Source organism: Macrobrachium nipponense, chromosome 39, assembly GCF_015104395.2.
Source record: "Macrobrachium nipponense isolate FS-2020 chromosome 39, ASM1510439v2, whole genome shotgun sequence".
In the NCBI taxonomy this organism is placed as follows: Eukaryota; Metazoa; Arthropoda; class Malacostraca; order Decapoda; family Palaemonidae; genus Macrobrachium; species Macrobrachium nipponense.
The window spans coordinates 24258169-24280449 of record NC_061099.1 but is presented as its reverse complement, the minus strand read 5'-3'; the positions used below and the strand labels follow the sequence as shown (position 1 = coordinate 24280449).

Genomic DNA, 22281 nt, shown 5'->3' with positions numbered 1-22281 from the left:
ATCGTCATTCACATAATGCATATCCATCTTTGCTTTGTGCTGTTTTTGTTGTTGTTGTGTATGGTCCTTCCATTTGCTCACTTTTGTGTTGCCCGCTCCTCCTCTTTTTTCCCCCCGTAATCTCTCGCTTATCCTCTCTCTTCCTTCTTTCCTTCCTTCCTTCCTTCCGCCCCCTTCCACACCCTTTCTCTCTCTCATTTTCCTCACTGGCTTCCGTCCTTACAGATCACATTTCAAGAAGAGAAGAGATGCCGTGAAATCTCGTCGCATAAATGTGGCAGATTCTGTGACAGATTCTGTGACCAAGAGTAAGTCTTTTTGGGGGGCTGGGTGGTGGTCCTCCTCCTCCTCCTCCTCCTCCTCCTCCTCCTACTCTTGTCTCTTCATCCTCCTCCTCCTCTCTGGAGAGAGAGAGAGAGAGAGAGAGAGAGAGAGAGAGAGAGAGAGAGAGAGAGGATAAATCCATGGCAGCAAGCTGAGCAGCTGACGCAATTGGAATGACTCTTCCTGTATATAGGAACCATACGGTTACAAGGAATATATATATATATATATATATATATATATATATATATATATATATATATATATATATATATATATATATATATCTATATATATATATAGTTTTATATATATATATATATATATATATTGCAAACAAAACTTATTGCACGATAAATCACTCCTCATTCCTCTTCTGTTGCAAGTTCTGTATCAGTGTACTTTTATTTATTTATTTTTTCTTGATTGCCTCCTTTCCTAGCGTCTTTAGTGATCTGTCCATAGCTGTTTTTGTTAATTTTTCATTAATGTCTTTTCCTCCATATTTTGGATCCGTAGATGGCTTCTTCCTTAAAAGGCTTCATTCACCTTCATTTTTCCAAATACACCAAAAAAAAAATTTTATTTTTATTTTTTGGTTTTGGTTTTTGGTCAGTAGTGGAAATCGTGCTCGCTATAAATGGTATATTGTAGTTCAGTAGTATACATCTGTATGTTTTGTGTCGTTATTCTTCGTGTTACCTCTGTCTCTCCTACTTTCTCTCACTCCTCTCTGTCTGTCTCTCGCTAGCTTTCTGTCTCGTCGTCTCTCTCTTTCTCTCAAGCTTTCTCTAGCTTTCTGTCTCTTCCTTGTGAACACTTTTCCCACAACACAATAAAATTGACTCGCATCGTATCAAATGCTTCAAGTGCTCCTGGCATAAAGGAATGAGTATTTGGCACTGAGGAAGAATATTTTTCAGTAAAATAAAAAACAATAAAAAAAAAAAAAAAAAAAAGTTCCCAGGTAGTAACACCCATTTTTACTCTGCTGCCCTGTGAACGATTTTGGGACGTAAATTAGGAGGTTTTTTGTATATATATAGATTTCGTAAGGATACGAGTTAGAGTTTGCTTACAGAAGTGCTTGTGAATAACATTTTCCTCCTGACTAGTTTTAGGTCAAGATTCTGTAACAGAATAAATCTTATAAAGTAGGCATGACCTTGTAGTTTTGACATTTAATAATAATTAAGTAGTTGTATGCATTTATAAAGAAAAACTAGAATATGATAGTATTTTTATTATAAAGCATTATTTTATGACAGTGGTTTACAATTATGGTAAGTAACTTGATTATACTAGTATAAATAGTGTTATTTTTCAAAGTCAATCATAGTATTAGAAAATTGTTCTGAATTATTATATCATATTGTTATACTTAACATGAATAGATTAATGATTGAAATCATTATCATATGATAGAGGAAAAAATAAGGATATATTTTTGTAACTGATTCTATAGTTTCTGAACGATTGGTGACGTTGATTATCTGTCTTACAAATCTCTATTTTAGGTCAGACTTTGCTGTCTCACTTAGATTGTCATTTCATAAGATTTCATCAGTTGGGAAATTGGAAATAGACATAAGTGATCTCCTCATCTTTCTGTATTTCCCTTTACTGCTGTTACTTCTTTGGAAGCTTGAATTTCAAGTTAATGGCACCTGTGATGGGCTTGTTCCATATGAATAGGTCTTATCTTCTGAATAATAATAATAATAATTTCCATATGCGTCATTATTTTCATCGAATTCCATGAGTGCATAAAATGTACACGTCTTGCAACGTCTTGATGCAATATTCCCTGTGATTTCATCTTGATAGGTGACTAAACCTAACAAGCCTGGTAATTCCCAAATTATAACATTATTTAACATATCAAGAATTCATGGCCTTAACCTTATCGTTATCACGACGTAATCTTCGATAGAAAGTCGTTTGTCGTTTCCTATATCGTACGTATAGTAATCTCCTTTTAGTTAACCATAATATAACCAGTTTTCTATTATGCCTTGCTATTCCCACTTAGTGTGAACCCTTACGTGATTCGTATCTACTGGAATTGCTTAAAGATAATTATTAATTCATAATACGTCTTGGCATATATTGAAGACATGATAAGATATCGTTCACATATATCTCTTATTCTTTCCTCTTGAGTTAAAATAGGAGCAGTTTTCCTATATATATATATATATATATATATATATATATATATATATATATATATATATATATATATATAATATATATATATATATATATATAGTGAACAATCAATGTCCGTTATACCACGACTCATTCATGGTGTCAAATCCTGTCCTGTTTTCTGTAATGATATTTTGTCTGTACTCTGCTTCCATTTGACAAAACCTGATAAGTTGCTGATAGTTGTTTAGTGCAAGTTGGTTGATTGTTTGTAAATACACAAAATGATATCCACTGTACAATACTGTATATAGCTGAGAACCAGAATGTTTGTTTGGACTGGTGAAAAAGCCGAACAGGATCTTTCACCAGACCAACAGAGAACTGTTGATTTGTGGTGCCATTTGTAGGCATTATGTTGATGCTGTGTTGCAGTCAGATCTCAGAATAAAGGAAGTTGTTTGCAGCCATTATTTATACGAAACTTAGTTTTTTATATAACTTTTCCAGTGGTAATTATGTATGCCCATTTGTAGAATAACTTAGCATAATTTTGTAGTACTGTACTTAATATGTGAAGATTTGTCTTTACCAGCCATTCTAAGGTGTGGAAGTGTTTCTGTAGCCTGTATTCTTATCAGTATTTGTTTTTGTACTTTAATATTTTTAGATAACTTCATTGATCTGGGTTGCAGTAATCCTTTGTTTTGCCAGTAGCAGATTCTATGTAGTATATGTTGGGGTGGATATAATCCACTTTGATTTCAGCTCCAGGATGAATATCCAGATTTATTATAACCCTACGGAAAGAATTCTCGTTTGTTAGATAAGAATTTTGTAGGCATTATTAGTCAAAAGCATTTAGAATAAATTGGGTTGTATTCTTATAAGTAAAAAAGTAAATAGTAGCACACTAACTAGTCTAGAACATTTCTGAATCGAACAGAACTTATCTAAAACTATCTTTTGGTTACAAGACTTAAAGCATCATATGAGGCCAATTCTTTGTCTTAATCTTTTCGATTCTGTCAAGAATCTCTTGCACTCAGTGCAGAGTGCTGTACAGTAGAATTGCAGACTCAGTAGGAATTCGTTAAGAACAAAGGTTTATGCGCTCTTGTTGGCCACAGTTAGAGGGCATGTACGTTTTGTTGGGAACTTTATAATTATTGTAGACAAGTGAAAAAATGAGTGTTGAATTGGGGAATATGTTTGTAAGGGTAAGGTTCCCTTTTATTGACAGAAGTTGTAAAATATGATTCCAAGTGTTATCACTTGAAAGGTCAGTGACATAATCACTCTCTATAGTTTAACCTTTTTAGTTCCTGAAGAATATACTGTAGTACAAAGGTTATTGTATTATATGTTTCTGTGATAAGCTTAAAGACTTGTCAAGGTATCTCTTCAGACTCTTGCCATAGTGTTGGAGTCAAGTTCTCAAACTGCAAAAGGTTTCACAGCTCAAGAATCTTCAGTGACATCGTTTGCTGGCTGCTGTTATTGAACTAATGGTGCAAAAGGGACTTCCACATTGGGACCCTGTGGAAAGGAAAATGATTGTCATTTATTATCTGAAAAATGTTGCTTTGGGAACCATAGACTCAAAGCATTTCTCTTGGAACAACTGAGTCAATAGTGCACTGATATGAGTGTGGATGTGATTTATTCTAATCATAGTTCGATATGGTTTTAAGAAATCAATCCATGCAATGTATCAGTGGCTCCTTAAGTGAATATTGTTATGTCGGAGTGCTGAAAGTTGCCTTGTAGGTAAATATAATAATTATCCGCATCACTAGATATTGAATGAGGTTGGACTCCTTCATTAGCAAACCTTTTTATTCAGGACATATTTTGAACGAAGAGGACATGTCAGAAATATGGTCCGTCTGAGGCCTTCAGGGCCGTTACAGCAAAGAAAGCACCAATCACCGCATGCTGTATCAAACAATAGAATTAGTATCGCATCAAACTGGCACTGCATAATGCTTGTGCGTTGCAGTTATTTTGCTGCAGGTGTTCGTTCGGAGATTGGAGTCCCTTGTCAAGGAAGGGCCAGTACTGGAGTAACAGTGTGGTGCCAGGGAGCTGTGAGCTGTAGTTGTGCAGCATCTAGCGTACACAGAAGAACACAGGAACACTGGAGAAGTTGCGTACGGCATGCCCTTCCCCCCTCCCCCAGCACACCAGAGCACAATGAGTCGGTGACGCGTATGGTCAGTGTCACTGTAGGTGTAAGTCAGAGCCTCAACTGATGTCAGTTAACCCATATAGAAACCTGCCATGATGGTGAGCACGATTTCAGTGATAACTGTTACCCTCCGAATGTTTCAACGAAGCATTCCCATTGCAGTATGGCTCACAAGGCGCCCTCTGTCTGCCATGAGTCATATTCCAATGAGTTGCACTCATAAATTGCTGTAGCCTATGTTGAAGCCTTTTGTGGAGCATTGCCTTGCCATTCACTATATCTTAATTTCTTTGTGTTTTTTTCGTTAATTACTGTTTTTGCAGCCATGACGAGACATTGAGAGACTGAAAGACTGCCATAGACTGTTAACACCTCATGCCTCCTTAATGAATTCAGGGCTAATAATCCTCTAGTACTTTGCAGGTCCATTTTCAGATGAAGCATGAAATGTCAGGTATTATGTAGTGCAGTAAGTCTTTGTCAGAATTTGACTTGGGGAGAAGTTGAATGAGATTTCCAACATGAATGAGTCTCGTTCACTCAGAGCACGTGAACTTTGTGTGTCTGCAGTTTTCCACTGTCATTGTTGCTTGTGCCCCTTTTTTTTAAGTGTTTGTAATTAGATCCAGATCTGATGGCTGGCGGTTCATCTTGCAGAGCCCGCTTCCGAGAGAACCGATCGATCTTCAACACCCCCAACCCCCGCCTGATGAACGCCTCGCTGTTCAAAGACAGTAAGTTGCTGAGTCCTGCCCGTGGAGAACGGCGGGGGTCTCGGGCCAGCGTGCGTGCCCCTTCCCGGGCCGCCTCAGTCACTTCAGTCAACGCTGCTACTCGGTCTCCCAATGGCTCTCTGGCCAAAGGTTAGAGTCGTTGGGGAGTGGTTAGTCCCCCCTACTATTCTCTCTCCCTTCCCCCCCATGCCCACACTTACATACCACACATCTTGTCATCACTGTCCCTGCGCCCCGGAGAGCCTGCCCTTCTAGGGGCCTGTTTGGTCACTGGTGTTGCCAAGTAGAATTCAACCTGTGGTGTCCTGTGCAGCGTAGGAGGGGCTGGATAGGTCCTCTCTGCCCACTTCCTTGAAGTCTTGCGTGCTCGATGTGTGTTTTTATGTGAGGTTTTGTATGTGTGGTTTGAAGCTGACAGTTATGTGCCTTCCATTATGATAATGATTTTTTTTTTTTATAAATTGGCAAATTTTTAATGTTGTCCAGTTTAATATAGAAGACCTGGTTTTTGCAACCATGTAGGATCCCTGCTTTTAAGTTTTGTTACCCTTAGAGTTTGTTTACATTGACAGGATAGTTAAATGGTCTAATAAACTTAACATTTGTTTAGGATTATTTTGGGTAGTTCTGCACAATAGGCTTTTTGACTCCATTTCCTTGAAAGATACAGTACGTCATTTTTTTTCCGCAAAGCTCACATTTAAAGAAAAATTTACTCCATAGTTCTTTCTTTATTTATTTATCTATTTATTTATTTACTTATTTATATATTTATTTATTTATTTATTTATTTATTGTCCAGGAGATGCAATTTAAACAACAAATATTAAATAGCACAAGATTTTCCCCATAACAATAAGGTTACTTGCCTGGTCAGCGTCGAATTCAGAGTAATTTTTCTAGTGCAATCACACTATAGCCATTCAGACTTCAAACACGGAACCCCCTTTAAGAACAAGTATATTATTATGATCATTGTTCTTTAAGGTCCACAATAATGTATCTGATGTAACAATTGTAAAACTTAGTAAAACTACATACGTAAACGCTTTCGAACCCTTCCCTGGGTTCGTCTTCATTTCAAAAAAGTAAAGATGAACCTAGGGAAGGGTTCGGAATCTTTTATGAAGTTTTACAACTGCTACTACATCAGATACATTATTATGAACCTTAAAGAGCATTACTTGTGCCCTCGTAATTTGTGATTTATACCCATTATTATATTATTATTATTATTATTATTATTATGATTATTATTATTATTATTTGTTCGAGCTTGTGGACGTTAGCGTGTATCAATATAATTATCAAGTATCAATGAATGTGTTTCGTGATATATGCAAGTGTTGATATTCAAGATGAATGTTACGCTCTCAGGGATATAGATTCGTGTCTGTAGTCTGTTGCATAATTTCACATAGCTTTTTATTATAGAATAGTTGTATGTGGAATTTTGAAAGATATAAGTACAAAGAAGCCTGAAAATGTTAATGAAATATAGACAGTTATAGTGACTGTGGGCATATGCTAAAGTAGACTGGAAATTTTTATCTGAATATAACTTTTGTATGTACGAGTATTTTAGATATTTTTAACGCATCATTGATTGATAGCTTAGTTTTTTTAGGGGTTCACATAAGTGTGGTGCTTCTTGGGTGTAAGCTGAGCACAGGGTTTATGCGTTATGTGGCACCTTGTTTGCGAAGTTTAAGCATGATAGGGATATACTGTTCCACGACATACAGTAGAGGCATTAAACTTGTCCAGTAGTTTTTCAGATATTTAGAGGAATATAAAAGTAAGTTCAGTTTTGCATTGAGCGACTCATTACTTGGAAGGTTTGCTTACTTTTGCGTGTATGTATGACACTGAAATCAGTTTCGTGTGATTTCTCTTTATGAATATTGGCTTTGAAGGTGACAAGTTTTCTGCTTCTACTCAGATGAGCTGCACGAAGAAGGTTCCATTCTTGAGACGCACAGATTCCATTATACTTGAACAAACAGCACCAGTGGCCAAACGGCGTTTTGATCTTTTGATAGAATGGTTTACTCCTTGTTATTTATTCTCTATAGAAAAAGGTCTCTGGCAGTGAGTTTTCGAAATAAAAAAAAAGTCGCTTTTTTGTGCAGAAATTAGCCATTTGAAGAAAGTAGTACAGTACAATATCAGTAGGAAAAAGAATATACTTATATAAAAGTTTCCATTCAAGAGAACATTCACTTTGTTGTAGCCGAATCGAGAGAACTTTTTCTTCGGTCATGATCGAGAAAAGTCACACCCATGATCAAAGATTTGTTTTATTCTTGGAGGAGGATAGTCCCCATTAAGTCAATCAGTTTTGTCATTTCGTCTTGGATCTAGTCATGAGAGATTGATTGCCCAAGTTTCTAATGTCCCTTGCTTAGAATGTCCAGACTGTTTCATTGGCTGACAAATGGATGAGAAAGTCTGTGAGAACATCTGGAACACAAAGATATGGTTTCTTTACAGCTGAGAAAGATGGGTTGGCTTCTCACCAGAATGAGAAAAAGGCTGTGTATGTTTAGAAAGGATTAAGGTACATTTTTTTCTTAGGTCTCAGAACCAAGGAAAAATTTTCTTTTTAAGCATGATAACAGGTCATTTCTTAACGTGTCTCTGGAATGGTATTTTTGCTTACGTTTGCAAAACTACAGATTTGATGTTATAGAATACTGTACAACTGTACACACCACGAATCTCTTAGCAGTGATAGGGTTTCATCCAGAAGAGAAGCTATGTGGGAATCTTTGGAAGGGGAACTGGAACGACATAGTTGTAGCCATGGAATTTTTTCTGTAGAGACCTAGTCATTGAGCTTCCCTCAAGTATACAGAATATCTGTTTTATATCTGTGGGTGCCTATACTAAAGTATTTAGATAAAATCTTTATCCAGTCTAGATCAAATTAGTCAGAGCTAGTTCCATTAGGTTAAAATAGTCACTGAAATCACATCATTTTGAAATGGGGTGCAAAACTGTTGTTTGTTGACGATTTCTCAATACAAGATTTTCATACCAAGTATTTTATACTCAACGTATACAAGATTATGAAATATCTCCATTATAGATACAGCTTGGATCTGCACAGATGGATGAAGTTTCCTTAAGAGTCATTGGCAAAAAATCTCGGGAGAGCTGTCAATTGGTAACCCATTGATTTTTGGAGTCAGCTCAGACGTTTTTGCTTATTCCAGACTGATCGCACAGAGCAGTCTACGACAAAAGGTTCCCATTGGACTGTTGCTGGCGGGATTCATAACCACTTATCCAAAGCAGATTGCTTACAGTTTTTGTGTTCTATGTGTGGATAGGGAGCACAGTGTTCGATAAATCCAATCCATCCCAAATGACCACAGCAAAGTTTGGCAGGCCACACTCAGTTTACTTCAGACATTTTTTTATCATTATATGGCTTTCGTGTTTGCCCTTTATATATTTATACCCTTCATGTTTGCAGACGTATATCAAAAAGAGATCTTAAAAAGCATATTTTAAAACCCTATTCTTTGCCCTTTCTGGCTGTGTATATACATATATCTCTGGTTGTTTCCCGTGGAAACCTCCTTCTCTCTTATTTTTTGTAAGAATCTCCCAGATGAAGATTGCCTGATAAGTGTTACGTACCCAATGGTTTTCTAACCTATTTCCATATTAATTAACCTCTATTGAGCCTGACCTCTTCATCATCTCTGAATTTGTGGCATGAGCATGCTATGTCAGCCTGTGATTCCAAAAGCATCATGTCTAGGCCAAGGAAGTGATATTCCAACTTTCATGAATCTACTGTCAGTTTCATCAAGCAAAAGAGTAGCATTCCGAACTATTTTTTCACTTGCTTTGATTATCAAAAGAGTAGTCGTCCAGATTTGGAAGGAGTTTTCCGAGAGCAGTTCTACGATGGGAGGGGATATTTGGTGATAGTAAGGTTTATGAGAACTTTAGCAGAGTTAGGGCCAAGCGTTGTCAAGAAGTCAACTTGAAGTCATGGGTGCTACTTGTGGCCATCTTATTCAAATCGGCCCAAATGTGTATCCATATACTACTATTTCTGTGTTTGTAGCTCTGTGTAACATCGAATTAACCACTGGCCTCTATATTTGTTGATCACTGTCACTGACCCTTTAATAACTATGCAGAATGAAGGTACCTTTGCCGGAACTTCGTAACCTCGTGGCGGTACATAACGTCTTGAAGGGGGAGGACCTAGATTTTTTGTACATACGTAGTTCCGTGTTGGAACACGAGAGAAGCCGTCTATGAATTAAATTCAGTTGAACAAAAATAAGGCATTAGTATCAGATTCAGACTTAGACCCTTAAAGTAAACGTCTTTTGAACTCTTAAAATTTCAAGTGTGGGATTCTATCAAGATAAACAAAAGACTTTAACTTTGTAATATGCTTTCGTTCATGTTTCTGTATTAGCAAAAAAAACATAGTGTCTCTGATACGTCACATAGAGTAATATGTATTATGTATTCATTGTAGAATGAGTACTAAAGGAGAGACATCTTTATACCGAATAATGACAAAGAAATTCGAAGTGACATTCATCATACCCACAAGTAGCATCTTTTGACTTAGTTGACAGTTGTTGATAATGAAAATGATCAAGATTCATGTCCATTAGATAGTTAGCAGGAAAGCTTCTATAATTAAAAGGAGGTTATTGAATATAGAGTCTTTAGGGAGATGATCGTACGATTTACAGCATTTGGGATTATATTAGCCAACAGACATTTTAAATGTTACAGAAGTGGCTTTATTCACCTTTGCCTTTATAAATAAGGTCTCACTGTAATTAGTATTTACATAGGCATAGTATGACCGTACAGTGAAGGTGCGTCATTAATTACAAGGAATTTTAGAACTGCCTCCACTGTTTGTAAATAAGCCATTAGAATTCTCCTCTAACAGACAGTTGAATTATCCCAGCAGGAATTTTAACCCTTTGGCAACACTGAAATGTGGATTTTATGATACAATCATACATCCTTGTGCAGGAAGTTTCCAGACAGTGCTAGCATGAATGACCGAACAGTATCCGACGAGGGAACTTGAGTTGCTGATGAATGATACAAACTTTTTTCCATCTTTGCATTGCAAGTAGATCAATTAGTAGCCTATCTCTTGTAGTCTTTTGTACAGAATCATTCCTCAGACTCTTCGAACGATGAATTTACAATTTATTCGCGTCTAGGAAACGAATGTAACCAAACCATATCCTTTCTCTTTTTAATTTATCTCTTATGTTTCAGCGCTCACTCTCTCATGACTAAAGGTAGGAAGTATATATATATTCATATATACTGCAGCAAAGTGTCTCGACGTGCTACTTACAGCACGTCGGTTGTGTTAGAAAATGATGAATAACTAAAGTTAGGAGTGGAAATGAAAACAAAAACGAAGAAACTTTGTTTTTTCAATTTTCTTTGGATGGTTTTTCTTGCCTTTCACTTTTCGAAGTTGTATATTTTTCTACTTTCTTTTCTACTGCCATAATTTGGTGATGGTTTTACTTTCGCCCTCTCTCTCTCTCTCTCTCTCTCTCTCTCTCTCTCTTTTGAAATCTTGAAGGTACTATCTCGTCTTCCGCCATAATTTTGTGATACTCTCTCTCTCTCTCTCTCTCTCTCTCTCTTTTGAAATTTTTCTTGGTACTATCTCGTCTTCCGCCATAATTTTGTGATAGTTTTACTCTCTCTCTCTCTCTCTCTCTCTCTCTCTCTTTGAAATTTTTCTTGGTACTATCTCGTCTTCCGCCATAATTTTGTGATAGTTTTACTCTCTCTCTCTCTCTCTGAAGTTTCATTTTGTACTTTCTCTTCTACAGCCATAATTTTGTGATGGTCTCTCTCTCTCTCTCTCTCTCTCTCTCGCTCTCTCTCTCTCTCTCTCTCTCTCTCTCTCTGTACATTACTTTTACTTAACTTTGTCCTTACTTTATTACTTATTTTGACCTACTTTATATGCCTAATCGTTTATTTTTCCTTTTCTGTCAACATCATCATCGTCCTTTCTTCTTTTGCTTCTGCCCTCATCTCCCCTTTTTGCCTCAAATATTCTATTTATTATCTTTTCTCGTAATTGTTGTTACCTATCGCTTCTTTAGGTTCTTTTCTTCTCTTCTTGTGCCTTGATCTCTCCTCACTTTGCTTCGTTTCCCTTTATTCATTCCCCTCACCTCATCCATTTACTTATTTCTCGCAGTTTTACACTTTCTGTGTTTTTTGTATTTTTCTATTTTTATTCTTTTAATTTCGTCTTACTTGTTTTTATCTCTTCGAATCTTTATAACTTTCCTCATTTGTTCATCTCATTTTATATTATATCTTATTTTTCAGTTGTGATCCGCTTCCCCTTATCTTTGCTGTATGTTTTCACACTTTTTACTTTTTTGTTTTTCATACCCCTTCTTCTTATTTGTTTATTGCCTCTATTATCTTTCTAACGATCTTTTCCCTTTCTGTATCTTGTTTCTTACTTCCCTATTATATTGCTGGGTTACTTGGCCTGTATCTCTTTTTTCAGGATTTTCAAACCTCCTTGATTTCATCATTCATCTATCGTTTATTCAATAAACGCTTACCAAAGATCTTTCTATTTCATTTTCTTTAAACATGATCTCCATCCATTCTGGTGTTCTTTTTCTTCAGCCCTCTCTTTACTTCTTCTTCATTTCACTTTCTCGATGATCTTCATCGTTCCCGATGTTTAATTTTCTTCAGTTGATTTAGTATTTTTAATTTTTATGTTCAGTCTCTCCCTCTAGCTTTCTGTTTAACCTTTTTTTTTATTGGATTTCTCTATAATTCTTCTTTATTTTTATATTAATATATCAACTTTTCAGTGCCCCTTTCGACCGCTTTATTCTCTCTCATTGAAGTTTTATTTTTCTGTACTTTATCTTCCGTCGCCATAAATTTTTTGTGGTTTTACTTAGTCTCTCTCTCTTCTCTCTCTCTCTCTCTCTCTCTCTCTCTCTTTAGTACTCTTTTGAAACTGTTCCATTTCAGATGAGTAAGAAAGCAAAAAGAAAATGATGATATATATATATATATATATATATATATATATATATATATATATATATATATATATATATATATATATATATATATTCGTGAAATATTTTCAACCCTCCGTCGCGAATAATCGGATCGATTTCCCTAACATTATTAAGTACCTTGCAAACTTTGTTAATCCAACTGCCAAATACCTTACCTCTCACGTCTGGTTCGTGTTTGAGTTCCCGTTTCGGCGAGAATTCGGAAGTCAGGACCTTTTGTTACCTGAGCGCAGGATCCACTGAGAGTTCTTGCTGCCTGAGGTGCAGTTAATTCAGTTACTTCGCGAATGTAGATGGAATCCCTTCTGATGATGACTTGCCTTCATATAATTCATATAATTCATATAATTCACATAGTCTTCGTTGGTTTACCGATGACATATGTAGACGTCATCCAGAATTAACCTCCAAAGTGTTTACGTCGTTTATTTGAAGATCAGTAAAATGAGGTTCACGTTGTTATTCATGCGTGCGGCGCTGATTTTTCAGTTTTTCAATTTTTGTCTCTGTGATATCTTCGGTAAATATTAATGGTATTCCAACTTTGTGTATTTATTCAATATGAGTAATGTAACTCTTATATACCATCATGAATATTAATTAGTTTATGGTCGGTATTATTGATTGATCTATATCATCTCCACTTTACTGCGAATGAGGTTAATTCTCATACTTTGTTATCTTCCGGTATGGTTAATCTATAAATATGTATAATATATATATATATATATATATATATATATATATATACATATATATATATTATATATATATATATAATATATATTATGTATAATAATGGCGTTTATATATCCTTTGCTTCTTACGCCTATCACAATATGACAAGTAACCCCTCGATGCTTTGCTATTCACCTGCATTTTATTATTGACCGGAAACAGCTTTTTTTTTATAAAAAGAATAAAAGCAAAAATACCAAAAGCATATTGCAGATAAACATTGGCCTGGGGGAAATATATTATATATGAATTACATATTAACTCTATCATCATCCAGTAATACTGGATAAGGAAACTTGGCTTAGGCTTAGGCTTATGAGGCTTTTAATAGCTTTCAAATCTTATATATATATACATATATATATAATATATATATATATATATATATATATATATATATATATTAATATATATATATATATCACGTAAATACACACACCCATACATAAACACATACACGCCTTGGCTATTGGCAAAGAGAGCTTAGTGTTCTGTATGGATGTGTATGTTTATATAAGTATATTGTCAACAATCATACCTGAGTACAAACTACTCTTAAACCTTGTGTGAGTGATTACGTTATTCTAAGCTGTCCTGTATGTTGATGTATTCCTGATTAAGAAGTGAATGTACGTAAATATTATAAAATATTCTCATAGCATTATGCAAATTCAATGAATATTTTTGTGTGTGTGTGTGTGTGTGTGTGTGTGTGTGTGTATTTTGATGCAGTATCAAAATCTGCTCATCTTGACACCTTAGGTTTCATCTCATCACTTGAAGAAAAACAAATTAAATGAGGCTTTTTTTCCACTAATTAATGAATGGGGGTTAAGTTTATGTGTATGTGTGTGTATGTGAAAATGATTAGAGTATGTGCATATGTGTATATATATATATATATATATAGAGAGAGAGAGAGAGAGAGAGAGAGAGAGAGAGAGAGAGAGAGAGAGAGAGAGAGAGAGAGAAGATTTCCTGAGAATTTGAATATTAAGGTCTCTTTGTCTCTATATTTGACAGACTTCTTGTTCTAAGCAATATAACACAAACATTATGCAGTTGATGCTATAACATCTCTTAAATATTCTCACTGGCAGTTCAAAGTCCATTCATTCGAAAGAGGTAGACGTTTCGACTACCAAAACCATAAACAGTTTGGTTATTTTGTAAAATTTGTTCTGTGGATTGAAAGGAATGATATTTAGAGTTCGAATAGCTAGACTCTGTATAAGATTCTCATGTGTGCCAGAAAATTTTAATTTACGGAGCTGATCTCCATAAATGAGTCAAATTTTATGAGAAAATATAACTCACTTTCGTCGTGAGTGTCTTAACTTGTGTTGTAACTTTGGGGATTTAGGTTTCTCTATCCATTCACTAACTAAGCATTTGAGCTCGTCTTCATAAAAGATGTAAGTTCTGCATTCTATAAATTGCCCTTTTTCATGGTTCTGTCTCGATTTAAAGGAATTCTTTCTTTAGGAAGTGAATATTTATTGTTACATCACAATGCCTTTTTTGTAGGTGCAGTAAATTTAATAAAAAAAAAAGTAATCACACAGTGTGAAGATTTGAGTGTCAAATATGTCATATCTCAGTTTCCAGTTACAGGATTGAATTTTAGCCGTCTTCACAGTTGTAACAACAAAATTCACCAGCGACGTGTTCACTTAAGATGAAAGATTTTCATTGTAGATGATTCAGGGTTGGGATTAATGAAAGATCCTGAAGGGGAAAAAGTCTATACCTATTAAAGTATTGTTTGGTCAAAGTACAGCACAACGGGCAAAGTTCATTGACAATAGTTAGAGTTGTAACCCGTGAATTTGGGTTCCATTTGTTCAACCATAGCTCCGAAACTGTTTTCTTGAAGTCAAGAGAACTGTTTATTTGGTGGACACACATTATGAATTACTCATATCTTACACTAATCAACCCATGTTCCTGCTAATTCCATCACCCGTGGTTCTCATGTCCTTCTAAGATCTCACTATCCCAACTTTCTCATCTCTCCCCTGTACTTCACATACCACTGCGTTCCTCCCTCTATGACTTCTTGCCCCCCTCCCCCCAACTCCAATTCCCTCCTCCTCCTCCTCCTCCTCCTCCTCCTCCTGCGCTTCTAGAAAATAAAGATCACAGACCTGTCTCAACTCTGTGAGTGTGCGCATTAAGTGTGTCGCGTATGCTGATGCTGAATTTGTAGCGTGTTGTGGCATACACTGCATCTTTCCTGATTTCCAGCACCGAAGTGTCTTTAACTCTGTCAGACATATCCACAGTAGATTTTACATGCCTTTAACGTTGTCCGATTTGATGATACCATCATACGTCAACTGTGACAAAGTCAGTATCTTTGCTTCAAAATGTAGATAAGAAGTTTTGCTCATGAGATTGAATCTGTACAACCAGTTTTGAAAACTTTGTAAAATCTTGTGTGATAGCAAACTGAATGTCATTTTCCCACTGGGCCATCTCCTCCTTTTGCTGAACACTTGACTCTCTTTCTACACCAGCTCCACACACGCATTGTGATGAAGGCCCCCTCGCCCCTCTCCACCAAGGCAACAGAGAATTACTGTTTCATTAAACTGAATAAACTCTCCTTTTAAGAGCTGCTTGCCTAGGAGCTGCTGAGCGACAGGTTCATAACCCGAGGCCACTGAACTCGGAGTCCCTCTAGTTTTAAACTGATAGGTCCCATAGTACATGTGCTTGCCAGGAATTGTCTATACTCAGTGATCAGAGCTTCCTCATAAAAATTCAACATTTTTTTGAAAAATGCAGAAAATTTATGGTTTAGTATCTACCATCCCCATGACCAAAGTTGTAGGAATCTTTAAACCAATAAGATTTGGCTAGTGGAAATGATACATTATTTCAAGAGAAATCAACAAAGTTCTTCTCACTGTCATTTAGAGGCTAATTTATTTTCTATGGCTAGTTTGCTTGGTAGCTATAAGCTGACGTATGACTTGCGATTCTTTCATGAATTCATATATTTTGTGTGTGTGACCTTTTCAATAGCATATTATTGCAGGCTGAATTTCACGGCTGCGCCATAAATAAGGTTCAGATGTTGATAAATTTATATATATATAATTGTGCTATAATTCTTTTAGTCTCTTATTTGTAGACCTCACATGTAGCAATCAAGTTTAATTCCTCGCTGTCTAGGGCTTGGCTTTAAATGAGAACTTTTTTGGCTTACTTCACTGCTGATTTCAGTACACTAGTCGTTGTTACCCATCTCATTCTCAGTCCATCTCTTCCTTGCAAGAAGTTTTTGCAGAACAAACGTCTTGTCCTCAGATTGAACAGATGTTTGAATTTGGTCAAAAATGTTCTTGGAAAGATATTGGTGCGGCTGAGATTGAAACCCTCCTCTACAACTGCAGTTACTTGTAAGGGCCAACATCAGCTTGCTAGGTTAAGCTCCACCTGCAGTAGATGATGGGACTGAGTTATGGGTAGAGCATTGAAGAATGTCTGCTGCCTAATATAATCTATCGTCTGCTGCTGAGGTGCTTAGCTGAGCTGTCTTTGTAATCATGATCCCCCAGGTTACTCCGGGGGGCAGTTGTAACTCATTGAAAGTCTGCTTTTGCTTCTGAAAGCAGTTTGTTATATATATTTTTCTCTGGCATATGAATTTTGCATAATACGCATTCTGATATTTGGCCTTTTTTAGACAAAGTTGCCACGTTATGATATACAATATAAGTCTATTTCCATATTTGGAATGCCTTACAATTGGCCTTGCATGTATTAAATTATCACAGTAATTCAATTCTAACCTTGGAATGCCCTCTTGAGGATGATAACTCAGTACTTTACCTTGACCCGTTCTACTACTGCTGCTGCTACCGTCACTTTTTGACCTCAGCTGCCTCTGTTACTTACTCTTCTTCTTCTTCTTCTTCTTCTTCTTCTATTACTTCTATTACTTAAGCATCTGTAATAGTGTATCTCTCAGTTATTGTTAACACGTGGTGTCCCTCCTGCCCTCCCGCTCTACTTCTACCACCGCTGCGCCCCCGCACGCCGGCCCCTCCAGTTCTCTCATACCAGCGCCTTCCGTCCCTTGAAACTCCGTCAGTGGACTTGTCCCTTGTGGAATCCCTCTAGATGCCTGCTGGAGGTCTAGATGGTGCTAGCACGGCGGCCGGGGGTGGCGGCGGGGATCCCTACCACCACCACCACCACCACCACCACCAGGTTTCCCCCCCAATCAAAAATCTTGGCTCTAGTTAACTTGGCCCCATCTCAGACGAATCGTCGATGGACGCCACCACCCTCAACTTCTCTCTCCTTCATTACTACCTCCCAACCCCTTTGAGTCTCTCTCCAACATCATTCTTGTACAAAGAAATTTCTTACTACTCCTTCCTTAACCATTCCTGGGGACAGGAGTAGGAATGACAATTTCCTTGTACAAAAACAAACGCAAATAAAGGTGGCGATTTCTCTGGCAGCCGATTTGGGTGAGTTGTAAACACTGGATGACACAGTTTTCGGGCCAAACAGCTCTGTCACTGTGTGGAATGGTTGTCTAGACCACACATGTATGGCGTCAGTTTTGCATATTGTTGTTATCAGTACCTGTGAAAGCAACACTCAAGTTATTCTCTGTATACATACCAGTGAATTAAACTGATGGACACAGTTTTCATCACCAGAAAAGGAACTTTCATATTTTTTAAGCATCTTTTTTACATTCATGTCCATTCTTACTTGAGAGTTAGCATCTGTGATGAAAATGTCTCCATGTACATGTCTAAGTGTTATTTTGATTCTCCGTTGTTTATTAACTGGTACTTTCATTGCTCTTAAAGTTAAATTTCATTACATTAAAGTAGAACTGGCCATACTGATAGTCTGGATTAGCCAGAAAGCCATCTGTGGTAAACCCATCTATGTTCCGGCATTGCTAACTCCCTGCATGGCCACCCGTGTATTGGTAAGTTATTTGTTGTTTAGCTCAAGAAACCAAAGCAATACAAAGCATGCCAACAAAAAGAAAAAAGAGAGTTGAATTGTGTGAGGCACCGCCGAATCCAGTTGCACGTCACCGAGACTACACGAACACAGAATCACTGCTCAAGTATCACATTTCACAGAGAAAGAGAAACAGTCCACGACCAATCACGAATCCAGAAACACTCAGCACTGTCAGTAGGAGAATGTTCTCACACTTTAGCGTAGCATCTAAATGTGCAACAAAGCCGGCAGAACTTTCCACAACTTTTGATGTGAATTTCTTGCATTTTGGTATAATAATGAATTCATTCACGAGTAGATTAGACACAACCAAGTTGTGTGTGATAATTAATGTTTTTTTTATCAATCTCCTCAGAGTTAATTTGTTTGTTACAGTGTAAAGTAACTCATGCTTTGAGTCAATTCAACTTGCCTATTTCAAGTACTACCTCACTATATATATATAGTTTCTTACTTCATAACATTTACCTGTTCAAGTCATCTGATATGTATTAAACTTTGTTTGAAAATTCAAGCAAATATAATGATATTTAATGCATGATCAATATTTGTAGTGGTTAACCAGATATGTTTGTTAGTCATTTTTAAACATTTCACTGAGTATTATTAGCCAAGTGATAGGACTTCTTACAAGTAGACGATATTCAGTTCTGTTTCTCCAGCTACATTATGTACTGCCCTTAATTACGTAGACAAAATACATTGTATAGACAAAATACTCTGCCAATAAATTACTGGAATTCTGTACAATAGAAACTGACAAACTGCATGAACATTACATGACTTAATTCATCGCCTCATACTTCGCTGACAGTCAAGATAACCTAGTTTAGACATAGGCACAAGCATGCATTGGCATATTTTGTGCAAATTTACAAGCACTGTCACATACACAAATCAGTTAAACATTCCACTGTTACCATGAGGACTTACGAAAACGTTACCACATGGCTCCATACATAAAATTGCACATTGGCAGTGCTCTGACTCTAACTGGATTAGAACTCCAGAAATATTCCAATTTAACAACTTTACATACATACATATAAAACCTCCACATACTGTTTAAGAAGTGCACAGGACTGCAGTCTACGAAAGCAGCAACATCAGATTTGGAAAGAAGAGGATGGCATTAGAAATCAGCGGTGCCTCAACTAATGAGTATTTGTAGTGGTTCTAGTGTAGTCAAAGACATCATTCATGTCTTCATTAGACAAGTGGTCGTTTCAAAGCATGGTAGAAGAAATGTTTATGCTTGCCAGTCTAGGAGTAGGTAGTTAGAACTTTACGACGTCTAAATTTAAGGATCCATAGATTTCACTGTGACGTAATCTAGGGTATGTCCAAATGATTTGGGTGGTTTGGGTGTGTATGGAAATCTTCAGGCATCTGACTCCATGTAATTTTGCTCAAAGATGATCTGTAAGATTCCTGTATCCATCCTTGCATCTCCAAATGATTTGGACAGCTATCTTGGTTTGACTGCTAAAGTTAATCAGTATTAGTACTAGTAGAGCACAGGAAAAAATTGGTTTTTGAAAAGTAACTTTAAAATAAAATAGTTTTAGCTTTTGAATACTAAAACTTTGTACTATTTGGAGAATGCTAGTTCAGTGCTGCTGCTGATTACTTTTAGTGATACTGCATTTTGAAGTCTTCAGAATTTGCTGTTACATATTTTATTGGAGAAACAAGAAGCATTTAAAACTTGCTACTTAGAATTCACTTTTATGGTCCCATGCTTTCATGGATCTGGGGCCCCTGTCCTAAATACTGTTTGTTGTAAGATTTCTGTGTTGAAATGCTTTCAATTGAAACAACAAATGCTTTGCAAATTTCAAAGACCCATGTTGAGTTTTAATTTCATGATTAAACCGATTCAACTCTGTAGAGTTGAATCCTACCCCAAATATGCAAAATTGTTACCCAACAATTTCCCTTACATTGATATGATATTTCAGTGTCCCCACTGAATACCTGATACTTTCTTCTCGGTTATATCAACTGACTGAGAAGTTTTGCTTGAAGAGACTTTATCCGTGAAACATGGGAACTATAAAATGAAAGTTTTTCTCTTTTGTCATATTGTGGATACGGATGTCATTTTTCTAGTAATCCAATTAAAAAAATCAATAAACGAAAATCTGCAGGACAGGTTGATGTTAACAGGACAACTCAATATAGCTCCTTTTAATTGATGCTATATTGAGATTGATAGCAATGTAGTTTTAACAAGTACAGTAGAGAAATATGTTTATATGTTTCCCAGTTATATATTCAGTGTATTAGTATTTATAGCAGTTATGTTCTAAATAGATGAAAGTTTTATGAATTAGATGTGTTTCAGGCCTATTCCATTATATTAGGCTATATGTCAAGTTAGCAGGTACAATTTTACATAGATGTGTTAGTTTTTATCAGTAAATGTAGGGTTTTAAAGTGAAATTGTGAATGTATGCACTGCTGATGAGATATTTTTCCAGTTTAGTGAAGAACATAAAGTAGATATGTGTTCAGTTTTGTCCTTGGAATTAGAATCTAAATATGAAGTTGAATATGGCCTTCATTGGGTAACATCAGAAAGGAAATGCTTTTGTAAATTCATTTCATATTTTATAATTATGCTTATTAATCTGAGCCCAAAATTTCAATTTTATATTTTTTAATATGATTGTCTGTCTTGCCAAATCAGAATGTAATATTGACATCAGCTATTGCTGTATATCATTATGAATGCATTTTATAAGTTGGAGAGTAAGGCCATTTCCATAAAATTCGTCCTAGTAAAATAAAATGAAGGCTAACTATTTTTTACAGTAGGAGCATCGCTTGGATTAATTGCCAAAACTGGTTGCTTGTGTTTTTGTTTCTCTAATCAGTACATATTCGGTAGTGTAGGAATTGGTTACTGTAGGATTAAGTATGATAGTATGATTGGCAAAGTGCTTGGTAAGTATTAGACGGTAGAATTGGAGAGCACAGAAGTTGTTGTTGCAGGGCTAAGGTTAGAGTATGTAGGTTATAGACTCAGCGAATCCTATAGGACCGACTAATTGAAGTACAGGTGGTGTTGCAGGACGACGCGGCAGTGCCATGTCAGCCGTGTCAGCCACGGGCTCAGCAGCGGGAGGCGCGCCGCCGAAGACCCCAAGTCCAGCGAAGGACTCCAAGAGCAAGTCGGAGACCACCGTAGCCATCGAGAACGTCGACTAGAAAGACGGCAGCAGGACGAGTATGATTACCGAGGGCCAAGTCTGCTGCTGCTGCTTCTCCTCCTCCTCCTCCTCCTCCTCCTCCTCCTTCATCTACATCTTCACCAGAGACCTCAGGAACGCCATCACCCTGGAGGCCGCCACCGCCAGTGTGAGGATGAGGAGGTTGTGGTGGTCGTGGCCTTTGCTCACCGCTCAGTGTGGCCGAAGACCAGCGCCGCTGATTTACTACCCTTCGATGCCTCGGTCGGAAGAGACTTGGTTGCCCGGCATTCACCAGTCAACTTCTTTCCCACTATTTAGTGTTGTTCAAAGACACGGGTCTTTCACAGGAAAAAATTCATTGTTCAGTGCTAGAAGAAACCACCATTTTTTTTCTCTCTCTCTGCAAAATTGCCAATGGAAATTATTCTTACTACTTCTTAGCAAAATTTGATGCAGCTCAAATGTAGTTGGAACTCGTGTGTTAGGGACCACGAATCATAAATGACCTGGACACTTACTCTGTTGTTCTCTCAACTTGTGGCCACACGGCCTGGTGTGGTCACCAAAATCACTACATATACTTATGCAGCTTTTTACTATTACAGATATAAACGGTAATAATAATATTAATAATAATTATGATTAAATATATATATATTTAGAGTATGTAGCATAATTTTAAGACCTGAGAGCTTTGAGAGGACAATCTTCTAGTCAACCCCAAGAAAGGTATATGTATATGTGGTCCACTGAGGTGCAGTTTTTGCAAGACTGATCTCTTGGTGAAATGGTGAAAGATCTTCGTTTTGCGTTCAAAGAATTTCAAGGTGACATTCCGTTCTATTCCCAAA

General features: G+C 36.7%; 1 protein-coding gene across 1 annotated transcript in view; it reads left to right on the top strand.

Moving 5' to 3' along the window:
• Nucleotides 1-21589, top strand: part of LOC135210391 (uncharacterized) — a 32410-nt gene extending 10821 nt beyond the window's left edge. Inside the window, exons 4-5 of the mRNA XM_064243296.1 lie at nt 5324-5529; nt 21310-21589. Of these exons, the coding sequence (XP_064099366.1) occupies nt 5324-5529; nt 21310-21446 (343 nt within the window). The 3' untranslated portion in view covers nt 21447-21589. The remainder of the gene's footprint in view (nt 1-5323; nt 5530-21309) is intronic.
• Nucleotides 21590-22281: the final 692 nt, after the last annotated feature.